Here is a 23,676-nt window from a genome sequence, read left to right on the forward strand (position 1 = left end):
ACTCAACAAAAATACAGGTGCGGTAGACTGATCAACTAATCTCTCACTTAGTCTGTCAGTCAGTCAGTGCACGTCTCCCTGACTGTGCAAACACGGGGCTGGGGCCCGTTTCTCGGCAGTCCCGAAAACTTTTCGGGCTTGAAAAGCCATTTGTGAAACTGCCCAACCGCTTGTTTTGGAAGGCCCACTTTTAACATGTTTCTAAGGTAACAAAAAGAAAAATACCCGTAAAGTTTCACGACTTAAATGCTCTCTGTTCTTGAGATCCAAAGGGAATTATGATACCCGAAAATGGCCCGTAACGTTTCGAGACTTGCGAATCGTCGACTTTCCGATCCTTAGTTCGAATGCTCTTCCACCAAGCTACATACGACACATGAAAGCTAGGCCATGAAACTACAATAGGTTAACGTAAAAATTGTCCTGTTTTACTTCTTGCACTGAAATTGACAAAAAGGGGTAATCTCGTAATGTATTAAACGAAAGGGTGAGTGTTAATCATACAAAGATTATAATACTGATGTTAATCCAACACAGATTAATATTAATCAGTGTTGGGTATCTCCGAGTCACCCTTGACAAATGGTAGAGCAACCGAGTTTTTGTTATTGAGACAATACCTGTATTCTTAAAATCCTCAATGCAACGATGCCATCATTCTCTTCTTGTTTTGCTTTTTCTGTCGAAAGCTGTAACCGACCGATAAGATTCACTTTGCCGCGTTTCTGCAATTTACCATTTTTGCTAAGGAGAGAAAAAGAAAGAGAAATAAAAACTTATGCAAACTTGCGTAAATTGCATTATGATCCATTTCATATATCATTTCATCGTTTAAAAGCAAAGAGTTAAATGTCGTGACTTTTAGCCTCTGGTGACAGAAATAACTTTGTAAAGACGGCGGCACAGAAGTCTTAAGGATAAGCAAAGGCTTGCTGGCGATTGATTTTTTTGAACCGGCTCTTGGAAGAAAAGTTGCCTTCGGGGATGGAACACAAATTAATGAATTTTCACGAGTCACGGAAAAGTTATGAAATTTGAAAAATTAAATGATCAGATCCTGCAAATAATTAACAAACCCTCAGGGCACCAACTGAAGTTCCCTCACAATGACCGTCTTTTCGGTTATTACCGGTATATATCCTTACCGGTATATTTTTTGGTTGTTGCCAATTATGACAATAGGCCTTTGCATGACCGTGTCACGTGACTTTTTCAATCATAAAAAATGGTCGTGGTACAAATGAAAAAAGCGTGATGAAATTGGTAAGAATGTCAGTTTTGAGGTCAAAACTGACATTCTTACCAATTTCACCTTACCTGTTTACCCTATATGAAATGTAAAGGTTTAAAATTTTCGCCAACTACTGGATCAAAAGAACTGTTTTGAGGTCAAAACTGACATTCTTACCAATTTCATCACGCTTTTTTCATTTGTACCACGACCATTTTTTATGATTAACACGGTCACGTGATATGTCATGCAAAGCGCCTATCAATAATTACCACTAGTCAACTCTTGAAAGTGCAAAAGAAAAGACGTCAGAGAATTTCCAAAGATGGAGATAGTATTTACCCTATATGAAATGTAAAGGTTTAAAATTTTCGCCAACTACTGGATCAAAAGAACTGTTTGTTAAGGCAGCCAAGAAGACTTTGGATATATAACACACCGGTGATGTCACTAACATGTTCGTTATTTCAAGTTGTAACCAGAAAGGATCCTTCACAGCCCTTTAATGTAAACAAGAGGCTGCAGGTAGCCTACACTTTTTTCGAAGGATTTTTAGCCGATTTACCTTTAAGTTCACAATATTGCAGTGTTTTTTTTTTTTGTTACAAGTTCAATCAGTCCGGAACAGTCCAAAGTCCACATTCCGAGAAACCAATCGGGGAATAGTTGTTCACATTTAAAACTGTTGTTAACGGCATTGATTCCAATCAAAACCAGTGAACGGATGCCTCACAAGTTTTAACGATGGTATTGAAAAAAAATTAATACATTTTCTTAACGATACCAAGAGAATATTAGCCCGGTGAGATGTGTTACCGAGTCATACGATGACCGGATATTGTGTGAAACGTAAACGCAGAAACTGGTTTTCGGTCACGCACACAATTCTTTAACAGATATTTCCCCCCAGATTATCCCGTAGCCTTTCGTGGTTTAGTGGTCATCGCGAGCGCCTCTGAATGAGGACATACCAAGTCTCTCTACCACGAGCAGTCCCACTTACGCATGCGCAGGAAAATCGCGACCCGAAAGGAAAAGGAGGCAGAGCCAAATCCTATTCTTTATTCTTCCAAAAAAGTAAAAAGGAAAGCTGGCATAACAACACTTTACATTTAAGGTTGCATTGTAGTGGGGGGTAATGTATTGACGACAGCAACGGCACCGCAGCGAAACACTAGCTTTTAGTAAAAGAGTCTGCTGCACGTACGGCGCTGCATTTTTGTACAGTCGTTTCTTGACCGCGGTCGGCAAAACAACACTGGAAACTATGTTTAACATTCAGATGGCGTTCTCAGCAATCTACAACAAGTTGAAAAAACAGAGATGACACTTCACCTTCTTAATTTACCTATCGATCTCTCACACTGCAGCACCCCTTCCCCACCCCCCCCCCCCCCCCTTCCTTATCAGTGTTGCTAGCAAGACAAAACGATGTTGGAAACTTAAACAGTCAACATTGAAAGGGGGAGAGGGGAGGGGAAGTGGGAAACGTTTAAATTCTAGATACGGCGGGTATTGGAAGCTAGAAAAGGTCTTTTTTCACTTGTTGCAGCATTGCTTTCTTGGCCAAAGCTTTCCACGTGAAGCACATGAAATGATCGTAAATGGCTACGAAGCGCCATGGCTACGACCGATATTTAGTTTTAAATGAGGTCTTCGTTCGCCCGCGTTGCTGTCTTCATTGCTTAAGCTCTCTTGTACTTACACAACGGCGAATTCTTGATTGACCCAGAATAAAGAACTATCACTAAAATCCTTTGGAGATTTTGCTTCAGGTTCACATAGGAGAATCTGTCGCTTGAGCTTGGCGAAGGCCACTAGAGACTGCGCAAAAACACATTTAATTAAAAAACGAGAAGGACAAGTTTCGCTTGATATCTACCAAATCAAAAGGGTTATTTCTTTATCACTTGCCTAGTCCGAAAAGTGTAAGTAGAGGACATTTTAAGAATTAGTTCATTCCCCGATCGCCCTTATTTTATTTTGCCCAGCTTAGAGATAACACAAAGATAGTTTACTCACCAAATTTTATCCACCAAAGTGCCTTAAAACCATATGAAATCCTTCTTTAAACTAGCTCGAAAATCGAAACTGACCGCTGCTATCTTGGATTAACTTAGCAGCCTGCCAACGTTGGCGTGACGTCAAAGAGCTCAACTAGAAGTTTGGCGGGAAGATTGAATACTAATTTTTTCGGTCACCTTTATTTTTGCCTTTTTGTTCAGCTCCATTTTGCTCCAACAGGGGGCCAAGAGATAGCAAGAGGAATTTCTTTCCACCGTTTACCAATTACGAAAAAGGAAATTGCTCAAATATGTTTATTGATGCTCGGAAGGTACGAAAATCACTTTACGGACGATTGCTTTGAAGTCGATCACCGATAAAGTCTTTTGGTTTTCGTTGGGAACACGCTCTGGTTCCATTTTAATTAATTCAGTCGCGCTTGAGCTCTTGACGTCACGCATACGTCGCCTGGCTGCTAAGTTAATTCAAAATGGCGGCGACTGGGTTTTTGATTTTGGGCTACTTTGGAGGAGAATTTCATTAAGGTTAGAACGCACTTTAGAGACTGAAATTAGGGTGAGTGGCCTATCTTTGTATTAGGTTTTGGTGGTAAAAAGAAAAACAAGGACTATTTTGGAGAAAACTTCTCCTTTGACTGCGTTCCGTAAAACGAAAGATAACAGCTAAGACTTGTATCATAATGCAGGCGCAGCCAATCAAAGTGAGACAATTATTCAACGATGCATGCGCAGATTCCCAGGCGCAAAAGGGGCGGGAAAACAAGTGTTATAACTCGAAACAGGCTTGGCTTTGGCCTCTGACTGGGTAAGAATGTGGCGCGAAATTACTAAACCCGTCCAATTAAATGAACCAATCAGACGTAAACGCATGTACCCGGCGCCAACCGCGGGCATCGACCTTAAAAATCGACTCTGCAGATAATAAGTTGACATACCCAAAGAGTTCTTCGCAATTCTGAATCTGGAAGCTCTGAGGCAAGCCTACAAAATCAAAATAGTAAAAATAAGATTTCGTTTATTTACCGGGCTTAAAACTTACCCTCTATCATATCATATATACCATACATCTTTATTTACACTCGGATTTTAAAGTAGCTTGATGTAGCTAGTATTTCCGAGCATTTACCCTCCCATTCATGGCACACCACAGAGAACAGACCACAACACCGGGAACTACATGCCCTACTCTTTGCTAATAGTGCATGGGTTCTTTTACGTCCCACAGGATTATGAACACTGAAGGGTTGTTTATTTCTATATCACGAGCCTTTAAAGCGTTCAATTCTGACTCGTAGTAGAATGTAATTGTGTCCACGGTTGCACAACTTCTGGTTCCCCTGCATCCAAAGCAAGTTATGCAGGCAGTGGTCACTGTCGGTGGTGATTTGGTTCCATAGCTTCAATGGCCGCTTCCTAATTACGTCTGTCATCGTATTTCAAGTTTTCTCCTGCCACCCATGTCATAACATGTAAAAATCATCATTTCAAGATTCCTTCAGCTACTTTGCTCGAATACTGAAACCACGTCAACTACTGAAGCGACACAACAGCCCACACTGACCTCAAATTTTCGAAGGCAATCTTCTCATGTGGTCGTTCATTCCAGGCAAACAACACAGCCATTTGAAAGGTTGTTACTTCCAGGTCAAACTTTCCAATCTTGTTGCCAAAGGTAATCTTTAAACAAAACAAAAAAACAATTAAAATGGAGTATATCTAGTACTAAGTCGGCAACGGAAAAAAAACAACATTGAAAAACCAGATCAAATCGACTTCAATTGGTTTACTCCGACGTAGCCGGCATGATCAGTGAATTTTTTAGTCCCTCGAGAATTAATAGCGATCTTCAGATCGAACTACGAGTACGAAAATCATTACAATTAAAGAACGAAAAATTTCGAAATGCGCGTGCTCAGAACTGAGAGTCGTCCTCGTACTCCAAAACCTGAAGGTCGCTATTAGGGAGCTTAAGCACGCGCGTTTTTCAGACGCGGACGGCAACCGGAAGAGAACATTTCGCGTGCCATTGCAGTGATGTCTCCCAGATTTTATACTAATCATCTCTAATGGAGAAAAGATACTTAGCAATGTAAATGTGGTTGCGTGAAATCAGATTAAAAGGGAAAACAGCTCACTTCCGGTTGCCGTCCGCGTCTCAAAAACGCGCGTGCTTAAGCTCCCTGTTATCCTGACGAAGGGAGTGGATTTCCAAGGCGCCCAAACGCCAGGTGATTCACCCAATTTCCAGATTCACAAAATAAGTAAAGTGCCAATACTCAGTTACGGATCAAACGCTGCCGATTGTCTGATATTTCAGCCGTCGACTAACGCTGCCGACAGGAGCCGGTAAATTTAAGGTGTCGAGTCGCAGCTATTAGAGCGGCATTTGAGATCGGTTCACAAAACAATAAACACAATTATTAACTTCGCGACCTCGGATATTGCGTTTCTAGCTTTCTGGTTGGTTCAATCAATCTCGGTTATCAGCTCATATACCTTAGTTTGACCTTATATGGTAAATGATTGCGTTAAGCGTTGCTAAACTAAAATTGTTTTCGCCGGAAAGCAAAATTTCTCTTTGAATAAAGCCAAAAAACAAAAAAAACTTTTTTGTGTGGAAAGTTTGGATCAATTCCGACGTTTAGAAGTACGCGAAAAGGCAAGAAATGTTTTTGTGACGAGCCTCCGTCTGTCTGACCACAAGGTATTACACAACATCGCATCTTCATTAAGTTTTCTCTATTTCGCTCGTATTTCGTACTTCCAAATTTTTGGAGTTCAAGGAATTTAATAGAACAATTATTCCATTCGCGCTTGTTGGATATGAGACTGGTTATAGCCAACTCGGCGCCAACGCGCGCTCATGGAATAATTGTAAAATAAACAGACAAAGAAACAGTGAACTCACAGTGGCCCTAACACATTAAAGCTGCTCCTAAACTAATGAATTTAATTTCATTAGCGGTATTCCAACCGCTAAATGAAAACCGAAAGAGAAGGTTGGTGTATAAAATGTTGGAGTATTTTGTAGTAAACAGTTCGCATTCGCTTTAACAGACCCATCACCATCTGGGTGAGCTGTTATTTACCTCAGTTAACAGGAACGGGCAAATATAAAGCGTGGTATACACTACAACCGTTTACAAGAATAACTCGTAATCAGTGCAATTCCTTCACAAGACTGCGTTGGACCAAAGATCCGAAATGCTATGACACCTCATACGAGGAATGTATCAAAATCACTATTTTTTAAAAAATAAAAAATTGGATGACAACCTTGAAATCACTGAGATCATCACTGTAATAAAATAACAAGCTAAGCACCTTTTAAACATCATTTTCATTTACTCCTATCCATATATATGATGATAACGATGACGAAATTCATATAAGCATAGTTAGTAGTGGAGACTGGTTATGAAACCCGGCAAACTTAAAAGGGGAGCTCTACTGTTTCCGATTTGATATTGAACCGTACCATCACGTGATCACGACAGTGCGCACTGTTTTCAATCCAACATGGCGGACGATCCCCTCCACTAAATAAGATGTAAGTGTCAGTTGTATTTAGAGCTAGGACACTAATTGGGAATTCCGCATAAATCAAATCAGATTAACTCATGTAAAATCGGAGGATGGTTTTTGAGGAGAGGAGAAAACCGGAGTAAACGGAGAAAAACCTCTCGGAGCTGAGTAGAGACCAACAAACTCAACCCACATATGACACCAAGTCTGAGAATCAAAACCCGCGCTACATTGGTTGGTGACGAGTGCTCTCAACACTGCGCTACACATCCCTGCTCCCAGCGCTGTATATATGAGTTATTGACCAAGCGTGAGGTCAATATGGCTGGATATTGACCATGTTCTTTTTTTGCGTGTTTATGGACCGAGACGTTCAGTCAACTGGATTTCACGTTAAACGTTAATCAAGCTTTTCACACACCTGCTTCGAGTGTGCATATGCGCGGTCAAGTGATCAAATTATTACTACAATCTTCGTGCAAAAATTGGAACTGTCGGATTGTGAGTCTATCCGTAGAATAAAGTTTTCCGTCTTTGGACAACTGGGACCAGGGGCCCGTTTCTCGAAAGTCCCGAAACTTTACGGGCCATTTTCGGGTGTCACAATTCCCTTTGAATCTCAAGAACGCAGAGGACTTAAGTTGTCAAACTTCACAGTCATTTTTCTTTTTGTAACCTTGAAAACACGTTAAAAGATTTGCTTTCCATAACAAGCGGTTGGTAGTTTCACAAATGGCTTTTCGGGCCCGAAAAGTTTTCGAAACTTTTGAGAAACGGGCCCCAGATTTTTAGTTTTGATGTCTAGTCAAGAGTTAAGAAAATAGACCAACAGTTGCATGACGCAAAATTCACAAAGACAAAGACAACCCACCACTCCATTGGACATCAGATGATGCCACTGAAGCTTACGGCCACTGTGGTTTTTCCTGTAAAATTCCTCCACCTCTGGAATATAGTCTTCAAGCTAAACGAGGAAACAACTGCATGAACTATTCGTCGTCGTGTTGGAATATCAGAAATCACCCTGCCAGCAGAGCCTTTCTTAACTCGACGAGAAAGAAAGGACTTTGCAGAAATCGTGCCAAGTCTTTATTGAGTATGCGCAAGCCGTTGCTTGGAGACAGTTTCAAACCCAGGCCAAGTCTCGATCGCACGCCCAAACGCCATAAGGGTTTTCGTACTGAAGACTCGATTTTGACCTTCGCCTTGTCAAAAATATGATGCGCGCGCTGCCTAAACCGGTTTGACCGGAATGACTAGCTCAGAAACTTGGGCTGGGGCTACTTAACACGATTTCTGCAGAGCCTCTCTGGCTGATCAGAAATACGTTAAAGGGAAATTATTTAATATTTAGCCTGAACTACGGATAGGACTTTGTGAAAGATTTAAAACGACCCCAGATGATAACAGGTACTACGTTTCTTCGCCTCTAAATGCAACATCTTCACCAGAAGTAAAGTACTGTGGAACTGCGTCTGAACAAATGAAAATCTTTACAATGATGCACATACTTTAGGTATAGCGTGTAAGCCGTGATCTTTCTATTTTGTAGGTTTCTCTTAACGTAGCCCTTCAAATCATACAGTAACCTCAACGGCCTTAAGAAATTCAAATGCAAGAAGACAACCAGCTGGTGATTTATAACAAAAGGTGGGGATGAATTAATTCACGAATGCAGCAGAAACACCGAAGACGAATCCATTCGGTGATCAAAGTGACATGTGAACCGGGAGAATCCAAAACCCTGAGACCGGATTAACATCGCTGTATAAAAAAAAAAACCGAAGATTTAAGCTCACCTCGGTGGGCAGCGAGACTGGAATTCTCTCTGAAGCTCTAGACCACGCTCCTGCGTTTAGTATCTTTATGTTTACCGAGTCTGCAAAATAATATGAAACCAGTCATTACAGACAATTTGAAATTGTGTGCTCCACTACTTGGCGTAAGAAATGGAAGCGGGGACCATAGAGACCTCGCCTTATTAAAGGGGCTAGGTCACGCTATTTTAGGTAATTTTGTTTAATTTTGTTAATCATGAGCTCTAAACGTCAAATTGGCAGAGCAAGAGTCTTTCATTTGCAAAATCACGCCCACATAACAACTGAGAATGATTTCCAGCTGTGTAAATGATATTTTGATATAGACTGATGTAAATTTGAAAAAAGGTGGGCCGACGTTTTTTCAAATTTACCCAAATTCAATCAATTTCAATCCGCTCCAGTTTTGTCCATCCATGTCCCTTCTTGGCTTCCCCGGCTGTGTTTTTTTAGAGTTCTTCTATAGTTTTGAACAGTTATTTTGATATTTTAATTAATTCTACGACCATTCCATCAGTGCTGAAATTGCCTAAAATTGCGTGACCTAGCCCCTTTAAAGCGATCCGAAAGAAAGTTAACCAATGTAAGAAATATGCTATGATTGAAGTGAAAAAAAGTGATTTGGTACTGTACTGCAGTCTCATCACGGTTTTAAAATATGCATAGACCAGTTTTATAAATGGCTACCTCCTTTGCATTCTTTTGTCTTTATGTCAATTCGATCTACTACCCTCATTTTGAAATAAATATTCTTTTAAAATTTCCTCGTCATAGCGGGGCTAGAAGGGCTTATTAGCAGTAAAACAAAAGAATACTTTATTTGGTCGCCATTATGAAAGAGGTCTGTGTGAAGCACTTCCTGTAGTATTAATGAATTGTGAGCTGTCCAGAAAATAACTAGTTTGATTTGCAAGTAATATGTACTTATTGACTGAGTAAGACGGCCCGACGGGAAAGGTCATGTCGTACGAGCTCGGTCCGAGCGCCATGACCGAGGGCCAAATGCTTTCATGTCCGGCCAACCTAAACTCAGTCAATGAGCATTTTATTATATGTGCTCTTTACACTATTCATGAGCACTCAGAAGATGAAGTTCGGGCAAAATAAGCAACAAAAACTTGCACAGAAAATTTATCTAATACGTTGTTTGCATTTGCTTTTCTGACTGTAAATAACCTGGATGCTTAAAAGCGACGAAATTCTCTAACATCGCATCGCACGGAGCAATACGTGTTCCTAGCAGGGCCTATACAGGTTTTTCGGTCCTCGTACGACCCTCAAACGGAACTTTTCCCAATAGTTTTACAATGAGAGAGCGCGGGGCCGTACGGGCCATATGATAAATATGCTGTAAAACTGTGTAACAGTTAGTTACTCTGAAAAATATATCCAGTCATTATCTAAAAGGAGATTTACCAAATATTTCAATTATTAATTAATGGGAATGAATTCTAGATTCTTTTATTCTTATTTATTCCATAAAGATACCAAGAAAGTAGTTAAATTCAAGAAAGAACGCGGACTCACAAGATCTTGCTCCGAACCTCTGTACATCTAATGGATTTAAAGATATAATTTTTTCATCGTTACCGTATTATTGTCTGGAAGCCTTATAGTAAGTCTTCTCACTTTAAATTCCAGCCAAATAGTTAAAAATTAGAGCAATCTTTACCTCAACCAGTAGGCATTGGAAAGGTTGACTCCATTGTCTACTCGTTTGAACATACATAAAAAAGGAAAGGTTTATTCCATCTGGAATTACATGCCTTAAAGTGTAACTTAAGAAGGCTCGAAAGGGTTTCAAGACTTAGAAGACCCTCTCTTAGGATCGAATGATGCTAAAACACTGTACCACGTAACAGCAATGTTATGGTACCCTATGAAACACCGATTATTTCCAAACAAGATGTGATCATTATTGTGATGTAATAAGTTACCTTGGCAACGGGAAATCCCAGCAAAAACACCCTATATTTTGGATTTAGTTGCTCATATCTCAAAAACGAACTCAGTGAACCCCCTTTTTTATTGCTGAAAAGTGATTAGAAGGCCACGATAAAACTTTCGGCAAAGTTTAAAAAAATTCTGTCCAGAGGATTCAGAGCGACCTTAACAAAATCACAGAATTAAGGTGGCTCTGAATCCGCTTGACAGAATCTTTTTAAACGTTGCAAAAAGTTTCATCTTGCCTTCCTGATTACTTTTCAGAAATAAAAAATGGGTGAAACCAAGTTCGTTTTTGAGATATAAGCAACTAAAGACAAAATAAAGGGTGTTTTTACAGGGCTTGTCCGTTGCCACGGTGACATATTACGTCAAAATAATGACTGTATCTTGTTCAGTAATAATGTGGTGTTTCATTTGGTACCACAATATTGATAATACATGATACACCGTTGTGGTGCCCGATCCTTCTAATAAGAGCGTCCCTTGGAAGTGTTCACACTGGTTTGAGCCACCTTCACTCGAACACTTTCCGCGGATAAACTAACTCTTTCCACGCAACAACATCAAACAAATTAGAGAGATTTAGCATCGCATTTTTGAATCGCTTTTACGTGAAACAGCAGAAAGCAGGTTCCTACTTGTCATAAAAGCATGACTGATTCCCTTATTCTGACTTGTATTTCTTTTCCAAGACGTTGCTTGATATGATGATGGCGGGCCCAGGGCTCGAAATTGCGACCAATACAGTTGCATTCGCGACTGAATTTTTATCTTCTTGCGACTAAAAAATCTAGGGGAGTCGCAAATTTGCGAGTTGTTTTCACATTCACTATTACGAAAAAGAAGTTGCCACTTTGATGCCCTAGGGGTAGAAATGGGTAGAAAATAGCACTTCATATTACCCTCGAATAGTTAATTCTGTTGAATACATGAACTTAAGTCAAACAAGTATCTTTGCATTTAGGCAAAACACAAATCTTCGTGTCTCGTTTGCCGTTTGACGTAAACGTGATGCTCCTTTTTCGACAATTTACATCCTAGCAGTATCCCAGGACAGTCGGCACTTGAACCTCGTTTAAATGGCCCAGCTCCCACGATTCTCGTATGGCTCAGTGGCAGAGCATCCGAAGTAGTCATCGGAAGGTCGTAGGTTCGACTCGTGCAAAGGACCGCTCGGATTTTTTTCCGAGTATCCCCGAGTCATCATCGATTACTAAATCCCTTCATTTCATTCACCGGGGTTAACATATTTGTCAATCTGACGAAGAGCTAACGTTCGAAACGTCAGCTTTCAAATTTCTCGTTTACGGTGGTCGATTTACCTTATAACAACCCAGTTGCAAAATCCATTTCTGTGCGGTTTCACTCCCCCATCGACGTAGCACCACAGTTTCATCAGAAACTAAACTCCTTTATCCATTTTATGTATTTTAAAATAAACAGCTGATTTACCTGCAATGTCTCCCTTGTTCATGTATTCTGCCTTGAAACCCTGATTCAAATCATTGCTAACTTTGATGTCTTGGAACATACGAGCAAGCTTGTTGATGTAATCTGCGGGCATTCCGACATCCTGTTGCAAAACAAGTAAGGATACCAGGGCTTAAGCTCATCTAAGAAATTTATCTTTACTGAATGGAAGGGACATAGGTTTTGACTGGATAACTGATTCATTCCTCAGGCCCCCCCTGCCAGGGCGCCCCAGTTGACGAGTAGAATCGTCTATCACTCCCAGGAGTCAATAGACTACGATAAAAAAATACTAAAATACCGAAGACAAACAAATGCATTACCCTAAGCCATTCCACCATGTTTTCTTCCATTTCACTATCGGCCGACGTGTCAAGGATCAGTCGCCTCGTTAAGTGAGCTTTGTGGTACCTTGAAAATAACCACATGTTTTGTAACACTCAAACATTTCAGACATACACAAACTGAGCAAAAAATGTTAATACTGCGTTTATAGTGGAGTGCAATGGGCCCTTTGCAGGTTAGTGATCACATGGTACAAAAACCTCCATACTGAGACGCAAATTGCCCACTGGGACATCTAAGTTCCAGTGCGCAATTTGCGTTCCACTATGGCGGTTTTTGTACCATGTGATCACTAACCTGCAAAGGGGCCATTAGCTTTCAAGCTAGTTCAAAGCCAAGACAGCCCTCTTAAAAACTTACTAACAATTCAAAATGGACATAGCATGGGTTCAGACCCTAACTGACCAGAGGCAACCACTCGGCTATTTACAGAGTGTGGAAAAGTTGAATACAAGGCCAATGAAGGCAGGTCCAGCCACTGGTGAGAGTTGGAATAGGAACCGAGGCAACCGCATGAAAATCCAACGCCCTTATCACTAATCCAAGCAATGCCCTTTTCGAATCGGGTCTTTTACGGCTGTTCGCTACTCGTCTTAACGAATGACAAGTCGTTATGTTTGAAAAGAAAGTTGTAAAATTTCATTTTCCGGTGTCTGAGGCAAGGATGTGGGTGCACAGCTGACTTACCTCATAAAAACATCTTTATTGATGACATACTTAAGGACCAACAACTAAAACGAAAACAGAACGACGCATTCAGGAACAGGATCTACAAGAAAGATCACGGCTTACTTGGCAACCTATCCTAACCGACAGAAACTTGAGCGCTTTCTTTTCGCGCCATATTTTCATCCAAGCTGACGTAAAAGCAAAACCAATCGTGACTTGCTTTTTCCCGCGCTTTTTTCCCCGAGCTTAGCATCGGCTGCATGCATTTAAATTGCTCTGTTAAGCTTTTCACGTATCGAAACAGCCAAGACACAAGAATGAATATCAGTACGATAAAAAATACTCACGACGTCTTTAAGCTTTGCTTGGATTTCATCCGATGTTAGTTTTTTACTGTATGGGGTTTTCCGAAGCAGCATGTCGCAGAAATTGGCCAATAGCTCTGGACAACGGGACTCTGGCTGCGACTTCATATTCAGACCACCACTGCCACCACTGGAAAAACAACGCAATGTTGCAGACCAAAAACAACATTTTTAAAAACACAACCGGCGGTATATGGGGCGTTTAGCGATAAGAGGCGTGGTAACCAGTGAGGGGTCCCCTGTGCTCATGATTTTAACTTGCCTCAGACCACCCTACCGAATGAACATGATGTCCGCTCTAGAGTAGGGGCAAAAAGTCTCTACGAACTGGGAAGGGCTAGTCTCTCGCATTCTTCGCTCGCCCACTTCTTCAGTGCCTTCCGCTTTTCTTTCTTTCTTTCTTTGTCCGATTCTCGTGATTACCTGGTCCCAAGCTAGGAATTCACAGCAAAACCGAATCTCAACGCGCTAGAGACTCGGTTTGCTGGTTTAGCAGACTTTTTTAAGCGTGTGCGACACATAAAAGGCAAAACTCGACTCCAAAATGTTCAGTTTGTTTGATTTTGGTGGAAAGATTTAATTAACGTAAAATACTTGAATTAAGGCGCACTTCATTTAAGTCTGCTTCTCTTCCTGCGGTAATTTTCAATGAAGTGTCTTCACGTGACGTCACGGCGGCCATGTTGGTGTACCATCTAATCCTTCGGGAATTGAGCTCTATTATCATGCAAACGTTTTCTTTTGTATCGGAGGGAAAACAAGGTTACTGATCACGTGAGTGTAAACACTCTGTCTGTGGGGAAGATATCGTTGACGTCACCTATTGTCATTACTGTGCTAACCAGAGCCTCATTGGTTGTTGAAACAAAGGGTCTTTTGTTCCTGTGGTTGGCACATTTGAATAACAAATATCTCTTCCCTATACATCTGTCTTTTTTTTTTCTGCACGGGCTTTTTCCATCAAAACAGGCTGTCCACGAGTCTTCCCTCTCAAGAAGTACCTCCGAGTGTTTCTCATGGTTGTATCAGTACCATTAGTCACACATTGGCTGGGAGGATTTGAAGCTCTTTACTTCAGTGCCACGATCACATTATACGACGAGTACGCTGTCACAAGAAATAATCTGGTCTAAACCTTTGCAAAACTCGATCCGCATTTTACGCAAGTGCTACAATAATAAATTAGCCACAAAACAAATACAGGGTTTACTCTGCCAAAAATTCTGTAAAATGAAAGATTGACATGGTATCAATCCATCGGCCGTAAACACTTTTGGCACACCAAGGTAACATCAATGGAATGCATGAGAAATCCCCTTACGATTTATTCTTGTTTGGAAGTTCCAACTTGAAAATTGAACTATCATTCACAACCGTCTTGAATGCCTGTGAAATATGCAAAAATTAAAATTCAGTCTATTAGTTTTCTTTCCGTTTACCAAGTGTGTTCATTTTTTGCATGCCTTCAAGTTGCTGTCAACATAACTATAGTACGCATTGGTCCAATAGCTTCGTATCACTGTCCGACGACCGACTTGGAGAAACGAAAGGACGTTTCCGCAAGGGTGATCCTAATAAATACTTACAGCTTCAATAACAATGAACGTGAAGTTGTATAGTGAAAATTAGTACCTTATCTCTTGCTGTAAGAAAGCGTGGATCGTCATTAAAGGCTTCTTTCACAAGTTTGCTAAATCTGTTGAAGAGCGTAAGTAACTCCTCTACATATTTTTCCGAGTCCTGTGGTAATGGAACAAAAGGAATACACCATTCAGTTAGAATATCTAAATCCTTGAATCTAACACTTGAACATACCGAGCAAGTTATTAGTGAGTTCCAACGGAAGGGTATTCCAAACAAAAGGAGCACCCATCGTAAAGGATCGGCCACCATGGGTCTTAAGGTTAAATCTAGGTTTAAAAAGCAACAATTTGTTTGAAGATCGTAAGATTCTACTAGGTGTACAAGGCTTTATGAGCTCAGTGGTATAGTCAGGTGCAGAACCACGAAGAGCCTTGAATGATAGCAATTTAGCAATTTTAAAAGTGATCCTCTGTTCAATAGGGAGCCAATGAAGCCGGATAAGCAAAGGAGTGACATGTTCATACCGACTGCCAAGCCTCTTAGGGTGTTCAGCCTCGAAAGGTCCACAGCAGGAGCTTTAGCGGTACCTTTTAGGGTATTGAGCCGAAAAATTATGACAGGAGACATTTGACAGGTAACTACTTTTTAATGTTGCCTAATTAAAACCCATAATGTGGTACCTCTTAGGGGTGAAAAAATTTCATGCCACGCCCACAAGATAGGATCTTGGTACCTCTTAGGGGTTCTTTTCAAAATTTCTGACGAGCACCCTCGTCCCCTTTTTATGTGGGATTCCCCCCCTCCCTCCCCGGGTCTATACTCTGCTCCGAGAAGTTTTTCTCCAGGTACTACAGTTTTCCCATCTCCTCAAAAACCAACCTACAGCTTGATATGAGCAGATTTCATTTTATGTTATTTTTGCACATTGTCCCCAATTAGTCGCTCCTCCACTCTAATGATCTTTTACCATAAATACAAAGAGAAAAAAATGGCTAAGAGATGGAGGAATAGTTGCAGGCTACAATCTCTCCTTTCTTGCAAGTGAAAGTTAAACATCAAAACTAGTGACACTTCCAGCAAAATAACTTAAGAGGTCAACTTTGAAAGAATTAATGCTAGATTTACATGTACAGAAAACATTAGATGGAAGAGAATTTCCACCCATTTACGTAATGCTTAAAAACGAAGTACTTTAATAGGGTACGTTCGATTGACCCTATTCCGGAATAAGAATACACGGAGTGACGATTTAAAACGGTACGTCTGACGTTTTGAAGCAACATGGATGATTAAGATATGCTTAAAATAGCATTTTTGCAGGTGTTTGGCAATTTTAATGTGAATCTCCGTAAAAACGAACGATTTCTAACTTCTATTCCATGTGTTCTTATTCCTGAATATGGTCTATCGAACGCACCCTTAATATAATCAATACAATCAGGGTAAAATCATGGTTGCCAAGAGTTCGCGATGGACCTATAATGTCATTTGAACCACTTGATCCTAACTTAATCATTTTTTCTGGGTATCTCGATTTTCCCCACTGCTCCTCAAACATCATTGAAATTATCACCCTCAGCCTTGATCTTGTGTTACTAATCACTGCATTGTCATTATTATCAACACCACCACCACTACCACTGACAACATTACTTACACTTGTAATGGAATCTGCAGATGCTGTCATGTCAGCAAGACCTGTCGTAACAATGTACGACTCTAAATTGGCTATCATAGGATCCACTCCTCCCTGGACACGGTCCATCAGTTGAAACATCAGTAGAAGTTCTGCAATAGGGGAATGTGTTTTCCCAGTCAATGTAGAGGCTACAAAATTTAAGAACTTTGACCATCCTATATTACTGCACCTTGCATTGCTGTATCCAGTAATGTACTTATCAAAATCAGAAATGCAGTGAAAATAATAATAATAATAATAATAATAATAATAATAATAATATAAGTGATGATAAAATACATTATAATATCAAAGTTTGATACAAGTTTCTGGTCTCAAAAGTGTGCTTTAAAAAGAACTTCATGGCAAAGTAAAATAGTAGGTAAAGCTCAGCTAGTAGTTTACATGTAAGCCTTGTAATTTTGTATGAAAAAGCCCTCAGACAATATTTTAATAATATTATACAATAAACACATGTATTCACATAGCATAACAAACACTTACTCTCTGTTTCATTGGCTGCTATCATTCCAGGACATTCAGCTAGGATGGTTTCTTTGAAGTTTCCAACAAGGACATTTACACAGCAATTTGTCAGCTGGGAAAAAAAAAACTACTTTTACCTGCTAAATCAAATTGAAAAGATTGTGGCAGAAGGGTTTCCAGGTTTACAAATTATCATCATCATGATGACGATGACGATGACAATGATTACTGTTGTTATTGCTACATTGTACATAATACTTTAAACTATTCAGTGGTTAAAGTACTGACAGCCAACAAAGATCATTGGCTGCTTCACTCAGAAATCATCTACACATACCTTTTTCCCTACACAGGGCTTGAAATTATTGAAAAAAATCCATTCGCAAGATACGTAAATTTAGTCGCAATTTCAAAATTAAGTCGCAAAATCGTCATGCTGCATTTTGTTGTCAGCCGTCAAGGCTGTTGCCCAACAGGAGCCCGGTAGCCTGGGGCTCCCAAAGAATAGCTCTGGGCCCCTTAATTTTTCACAGCAACACCTTTCACTTCATATGTTGGGCTCCTAAGTTCTCAGCGTTTAGCTCTGAGGGCCCCTTTAAAATTTTCTTAGGCAGCAGCTTTGGCTGTTTTTTAGCAAAACAAAATATGAGCCCACAATACTATGTGTAAAGAAACTGCTGGAAATGGCGAATGATATAGAAAGAATGGAGTTGTGCACGTAACATTGCAGTTAAATTAAGCTCCAATTACGCTATCTTCAGATTGAAAGAAAATTCACGGCAAGAAACAAATTTAAATAATTTTGTCAACTGGCAACTGCTAAGTTAATCCTTTTGTTTAGAAAGAGAGAAGGTGGAAACAAGTCTCAAAGGGACAAATTTTCAGTTGCAAATGCGACTGTATTGGTCGCAATTTCAAGCCCTGCTAAATTGAAAAAATGAAAGACAGACTCTTTCAAACCTAAGATTAAAACTCATTTTGACAATTACCAGATGAAGTTGTCTAAACGTGATGATCACTTTTACTTTCTATTCTTTGTAATGTACACGAAACAAATAAAAACTTGGCTGTGGTGTTGTTGCAGGAGTTTGCCTTCCTCTCTGTAGCCTCTTATAGTTTACTTGTAACTGTCATGTCTCTTCTCCTCAAATTCCATACACCCTGGCTTTTGAAAATTTTTACACCATGTCACACAACTTAAGCATGGTTGGCATTGTTAATCAAGAAAGTCAGTCCAATTTAAATCATTAGAACATTTTGATGTCAAGTTCACTACACTCCAATGATCCAACACATCAGTCCACCTTGGATAGAAAGTTGGTGCATGAAAGAACTTGGCTTACCACGTCAACGGAGTTACACCCTTTCCTTGTTTCAAGGTATCGCACGGCTCTTTGTTCCTCTTCCTTCAACTTCATCTCTGCCTGAAAAAACAAAATTCAAAAATGAGAAAAATCAATGTCCTTTGATGACACCAAAATGCTGCACTGAACAACACATTTTCTATGAAAGCAGAATGCAAAGCAGTTTGCATTTTCGCCAAAGGAACAGATCAAGGTCCCTCACTAGCTTAAGGAGGGTAGCTCTAAACTACAGAAAGACAACAGTTGCTAAGGACGCTTTTTAGTTGAGGGCCCTACAAAAACATTGCATGGATCGTTCTTTGAAGTAACTTTTTCATTGAAAATCTGACATCACTTGAATCAGAAGGCGCATGCACAACTAGCCCCATGTGTTTCAGTGAAAAACATGCAAAACCTCTCAGGAAAGGAAAGGAAGAGGCGGTGTTTTCACCAGATGAGAACCGTCCCTTCATTTTTCGTAAACTGAAGCATGGAATTTCCATTTGGACAAAAAATGGAACTGATATTTTGAAGAGTGTATCAAAGGAGGGCCTTATGATGTCATAATTTTTTTGGCAAAATAATTTTTTTTTCAAATCCATGCTACAGATTTTGTGTTAGAATCTTCTCATACTGTTGGGTTAAAAATTTGTGAAAAACACAGTTTAAACCATTGACTCTCCAACCTCGTTCCCAGGGTCTCTCTGCTCTGCCTCCATTGTCGTTGAGAGAAGACCCTGGTTCACGCTGGTCACGTGTCTCCCAGAATCTGGGAGGTTGGCGAAATGTGTGTTAGGGGAAGGGTGGCAATGTCGGCTTTGTTGACATTGCAAAGAAGGGAATCAGCACGCAATTGATTTTGAGGCCAGATGACCATTGACAAAACCTTTGACAGCAGTATTTTATGTACTACACATATGGAATTCGACATGAAAGGAAAAAAGTTGTGGTCAAATCAATCGGACGCCACAGATAATATCCTCACATTATTCAAGTTTTCATCCGTGTGAAGGTCCGGATCAACGAAGAACGCTAATAGTTTGCGACAATTTTAAAGGAAAGATTTTGTTGTGCAAGAAAACAAGCAAAACAGTTATCCATGGAAAACAAACATGTTCAGCGATCAGCCGGTGTGTTGTTATTTAAGTTCTCGTGTCACATATCGACCTCAAATCCATCAAATCAAACTGTATTAGCATGTGCAGGTATTTCATTTTGTTCTTTGATTTTCGTTTTTCTTTCGAAAGTTAAACAACGTGATTGCTAAAGTCGCAACCTTGTACAGCGAGTTGACATTTGACTTATGATATTTATATTTCAACCACTTCGTGTAAATTGTCGATGTCGTTAAGATTTTTTTTACCACTGCACCGCGCTTTAATAGTGTGTATATTTTTAGTCACAGTGAAATAAAAGAGACATTTTTATCAAGCAACCGTAGTGTTTGGTGTATTCTTTTATGTTAGTGTTTGTTCTGAAGAAGCAACTTTGGCTACTAATGAAAATAATGTTTTTTAAAGCGAACGTCAATCGCCGCTCGACATTGAAGTCGTCTTGTTGATCACAAAAGCTCTTGCTTTTAGTTTGACCGCTTTTGTGGGAATTCATCTCATGTGGGAATATAACATCAGCTCTTTTGCCCTTTTTATTTTAGAAATGCCTTGTTAAACGAATATTTTTTCGCCCAGGTGCGGTTGCGGGATCAAAATATAACGAAAACACTACCCTAGTGGAAAAATGTTTGTCGACGAGAGCCACGTGACCAGCGTGAACCAGGGTCTTCTCTCAACGACAATGGAGGCAGAGAAGAGAGACCCTGGGAACGAGGTTGTTGAATCCCATGGGTTCCCCATTGACAAGTAAACCGTCTGGCGTTAGACAGAGCAAAATACCAAGTCTAGCCGGTTTATGCCAGTTTCGATGTCAGTGGGTTAATGGGGACATAGTTTTTCGGTGAGTGATTAACTCGCTGAGTATTTAGGAATTTTCTGTTTTGGTCATGATATTTACCAAATATGGTTGAGTCAAACCACACAAAGAAATGTTAAATAGAACACGCTTGGCAAAAAAAGGATAAATGTCGAGTCAAAGGGACTCAAGAAATGACTATTTGACCGGGTCCATAGCAACAGTTTGGTAGTTAAGAGCCACCCCCCTTAATCCTAGGACAAATGAAAGGAGAATTGATTTCAAAAACAGGTTGTTAAAATCAAAGGTCACCATGGTAGACAAATAAAGACATAAATTTAGCCAAGCCTAAAAGCGGAGCTCCCAGGTTATTCATTGTTACTAACAATAAGTTAATCTGGCTTGATCCTGCCATCCAATCGAAACCCAGAACCCGGTCAGAGGTCAACCTTAATATAAAAAAAAAAAAACAGCTGACCTCAATGAACTCTAAACTTGAGCCTGTGATATGGTCATGTGGTACTGGTCAGTCCATACCATGTTTTGACAGGTGTCAATTGACCATAACATGGATGTCCAATATCAAAGAGGTATTGCTGTATTGATGAACTCTAAACTGGTCACATGATACTGGTCACATTGGCATACATGGAGGGGTGGACGTACATTGTACCATCGTACGGTTACCAAAAAAAATTTTCTTGCAATGATGGATCACCATATTTTCTTACCCATAGTGCTCCGCACATGCGCCAGAGATCTGCTATTATACAAACGTACTATTAAAATCTTTAAGTGCTGTTATTAGGAGATAATATTATTAATGGTTCATGTCAGCTGGAACTTGAGATTATGGGCTGAGATTCATGTGTGCTGTAATCAGGCAGCTGGCTATTGCATCAGCAACGCTGGTTCCTAACTGTTTGATACTATCACCACATGTAGACTCTGCTAACAAATTTATTGCCTGAGCAATAAAATGCAGGCAAAGATGAAGATCAAATACCAAGCTGCCAAGACAGCACACAAGAGTGCACATTACAAGACAGTAATAAAACCCACGTGGTTAATGATGGGATAGCTCCATTGATCTAGTGAGGGTCTTAGTAAGGCACAATTTCATCTTCTCTAAATTTCTCTACAAAAATAAGGAATTTATCAAATTCTTACGTATTTCATGTAATTCTGCACACCATTCTCCTGTAAGTAAGCTGCTGCCTGTGTTTTGTAGAATTCCTCTGTAGCATCCAAATAAGCTTTTTCAAAGTTATCTTTGTAAATTCCTAGCTTGTCCACAATATCTGAACTAAGATTAACTGAAATAAGTGATAAATTATATTAACTAACACAAGATTAGCAAGCTATTAAAAGTGGGGTGACTGGCTAAATCGTGTGGGTCGTGGGTCCTGTTTGTTTGAAGATTAAAAAAACGATACAGGGATGGCACTAGGATTTTTCAATCCGGGTCCTGGGACCCGCATGTTCGGCCAAATTGGGGTCCCAAGCATTTTTTGGGGGTCCCAAAATCTTGGTGACCCTCTGCGAGAAAAAGAGTATGTTTTAAATTATGAGAAAAAGAGAGTAACCAACTTGGAATTAATATTGACGCATATGCATAGGAACGGCCGACAAAGGCTTTTTCTAGAGCCGTTACATTCATTCCTGGACAAGAACTCTGTTAATGAAAGAGCACCCTTTCCAAGGCTTTACGCATCACTGGTTTCCTCCCTTAGGAGCAACGAACAGTGACGTCTTTTGATATATATTTGCATTCAGTGACTTGCAGAGTACATTCCTCTGAAGAAGACCGCAGAAGGCGGTCGAAAATTTAGTTTTAACCTTTTTAGATGTTTTAAACCCCATTTCTTAGAACTTCAATTATGATCACAGACCGCTCCAACAGTTTTACAAACAACAGAATATACTGACAAATCAAAGCAAGTTGTGTGAGTTATTTAAGTCAGTGCCTTGCGTCCTGGGACGCATTAAAATTTCGATGATGCATTTTTTGGATTTTATTTGCGTAAAAATGCACGATTTCTGCGTTAACGCGATCCCTGCGATATATATTAGCTCCCTCAGTGCTCGGTCCAAATTTGTCTTAGCTAGGTCTTGTCTGTTTCGAGAATTTCCAGTCGTTGATAAAAAATGGTTATGGTTAGGGTTAAGGACCCACCCACCCACGCCGATTAGACACTCTCTTAAAAGTGATACAAAGCCATAAAGGTGTTAGTGTTTGGTGGTTACTCAACACAACAAAAGTGGACAACATCAAGTTAAATGTAAAGAACTTTCTTTGAACCTAAACTAGCCTTGTACAAGTGTTTACTTTAGACACACATCAAAAGTGTCACTTACCATACGATTCTCTTACACCAATAACCAGCTGAGAATCAAAAGCTTCTCCATTTCTTTCTGCATGAACCAACTTCATAGCACTTGACTGCAGCCTTGATTTGATGGTGCGGAATATTCCCTCATTCCAGCTTTCTAGCATTAACTAGCAAAATATATAAAGACAATTCAGCATTTTATAGTTTGCTAATCTGCTATTGGTTAGCAGATACAAGTCTATTCTGAAGTATTTTCCACCTCTCATTTTTCAAAGCCAGCTCATGCAAAACCTCCTCAGTGACAACACTAGGAAATAATACATCTTTTTGTAGCATACAAACTGGATGAGTAAATGCAGCCACACCTTCTGAACAGTAATTCCATCTGTTTGAGGCCGTTTGCTAGCACCTCCACCAGCTTTGCCCTGCAGATTTGACTCCAAAGTATTAAATGGTTTTGGAAGGTAGTCGCACTGAGTGAAAAACTTGGACCATTCACCAATATACGCTCGCAACAAGGTTGAGTTATCCTCATGCTTTAGAACACGCTGAAGGAAAGAAAATTTTAAATATCAGTCGCTTGTTTTTTTACTATCACAAACATTCACCTTGTTTTCTCCTTTTAAACCTGGAGAGAAGTAGATAGAAGCAAGAATAACTGTTCCTTTTCACGCTTCTGGCATGCACAACTAAACAACATTTTTTTCCGTTGCTAAGCAGTACTTTAACTCAAAACCATGACATCAAGTTTAGAGGAGCCTTCCAGGGAATTTTATATAACTTTGATTGGTCAGTCACATACTTTCAAGCTGACAAATCAACTTTTTTGACATTTTCTGGTTAATGTTCTTGTAAAACGCTGTTGGCACATTTTCAATTAATTTTCAAGTAATTCTGACAAGCTATGACAAATTATTCACAGAGAGAAACTAAGAGCATGTACACATGCAT

General features: G+C 39.9%; 1 protein-coding gene across 2 annotated transcripts in view; it reads right to left on the bottom strand.

Moving 5' to 3' along the window:
* Positions 1-23,676, bottom strand: part of LOC137997099 (cullin-5-like) — a 35,585-nt gene that overhangs the window by 6,131 nt on the left and 5,778 nt on the right. Inside the window, exons 3-21 of one of the 2 annotated variants that reach the window (XM_068842875.1) lie at positions 23,091-23,273; positions 22,751-22,892; positions 21,563-21,708; positions 18,485-18,565; positions 17,160-17,253; positions 16,635-16,765; positions 15,026-15,133; positions 14,715-14,779; positions 13,376-13,523; positions 13,047-13,090; positions 12,338-12,425; positions 11,997-12,117; positions 10,125-10,151; positions 8,580-8,659; positions 7,652-7,744; positions 4,817-4,932; positions 4,191-4,236; positions 2,937-3,055; positions 621-744 (exon numbers count right to left, since the gene is read on the bottom strand). In XM_068842875.1, coding sequence (XP_068698976.1) covers positions 621-744; positions 2,937-3,055; positions 4,191-4,236; positions 4,817-4,932; positions 7,652-7,744; positions 8,580-8,659; positions 10,125-10,151; positions 11,997-12,117; positions 12,338-12,425; positions 13,047-13,090; positions 13,376-13,523; positions 14,715-14,779; positions 15,026-15,133; positions 16,635-16,765; positions 17,160-17,253; positions 18,485-18,565; positions 21,563-21,708; positions 22,751-22,892; positions 23,091-23,273 — 1,956 coding nt within the window. The remainder of the gene's footprint in view (positions 1-620; positions 745-2,936; positions 3,056-4,190; positions 4,237-4,816; positions 4,933-7,651; positions 7,745-8,579; positions 8,660-10,124; positions 10,152-11,996; positions 12,118-12,337; positions 12,426-13,046; positions 13,091-13,375; positions 13,524-14,714; positions 14,780-15,025; positions 15,134-16,634; positions 16,766-17,159; positions 17,254-18,484; positions 18,566-21,562; positions 21,709-22,750; positions 22,893-23,090; positions 23,274-23,676) is intronic. The other variant, XM_068842876.1, reaches the window with a different exon arrangement.

The sequence above is a fragment of the Montipora foliosa genome, chromosome 3 (genome assembly GCF_036669935.1).
Source record: "Montipora foliosa isolate CH-2021 chromosome 3, ASM3666993v2, whole genome shotgun sequence".
Taxonomy (NCBI): Eukaryota; Metazoa; Cnidaria; class Anthozoa; order Scleractinia; family Acroporidae; genus Montipora; species Montipora foliosa.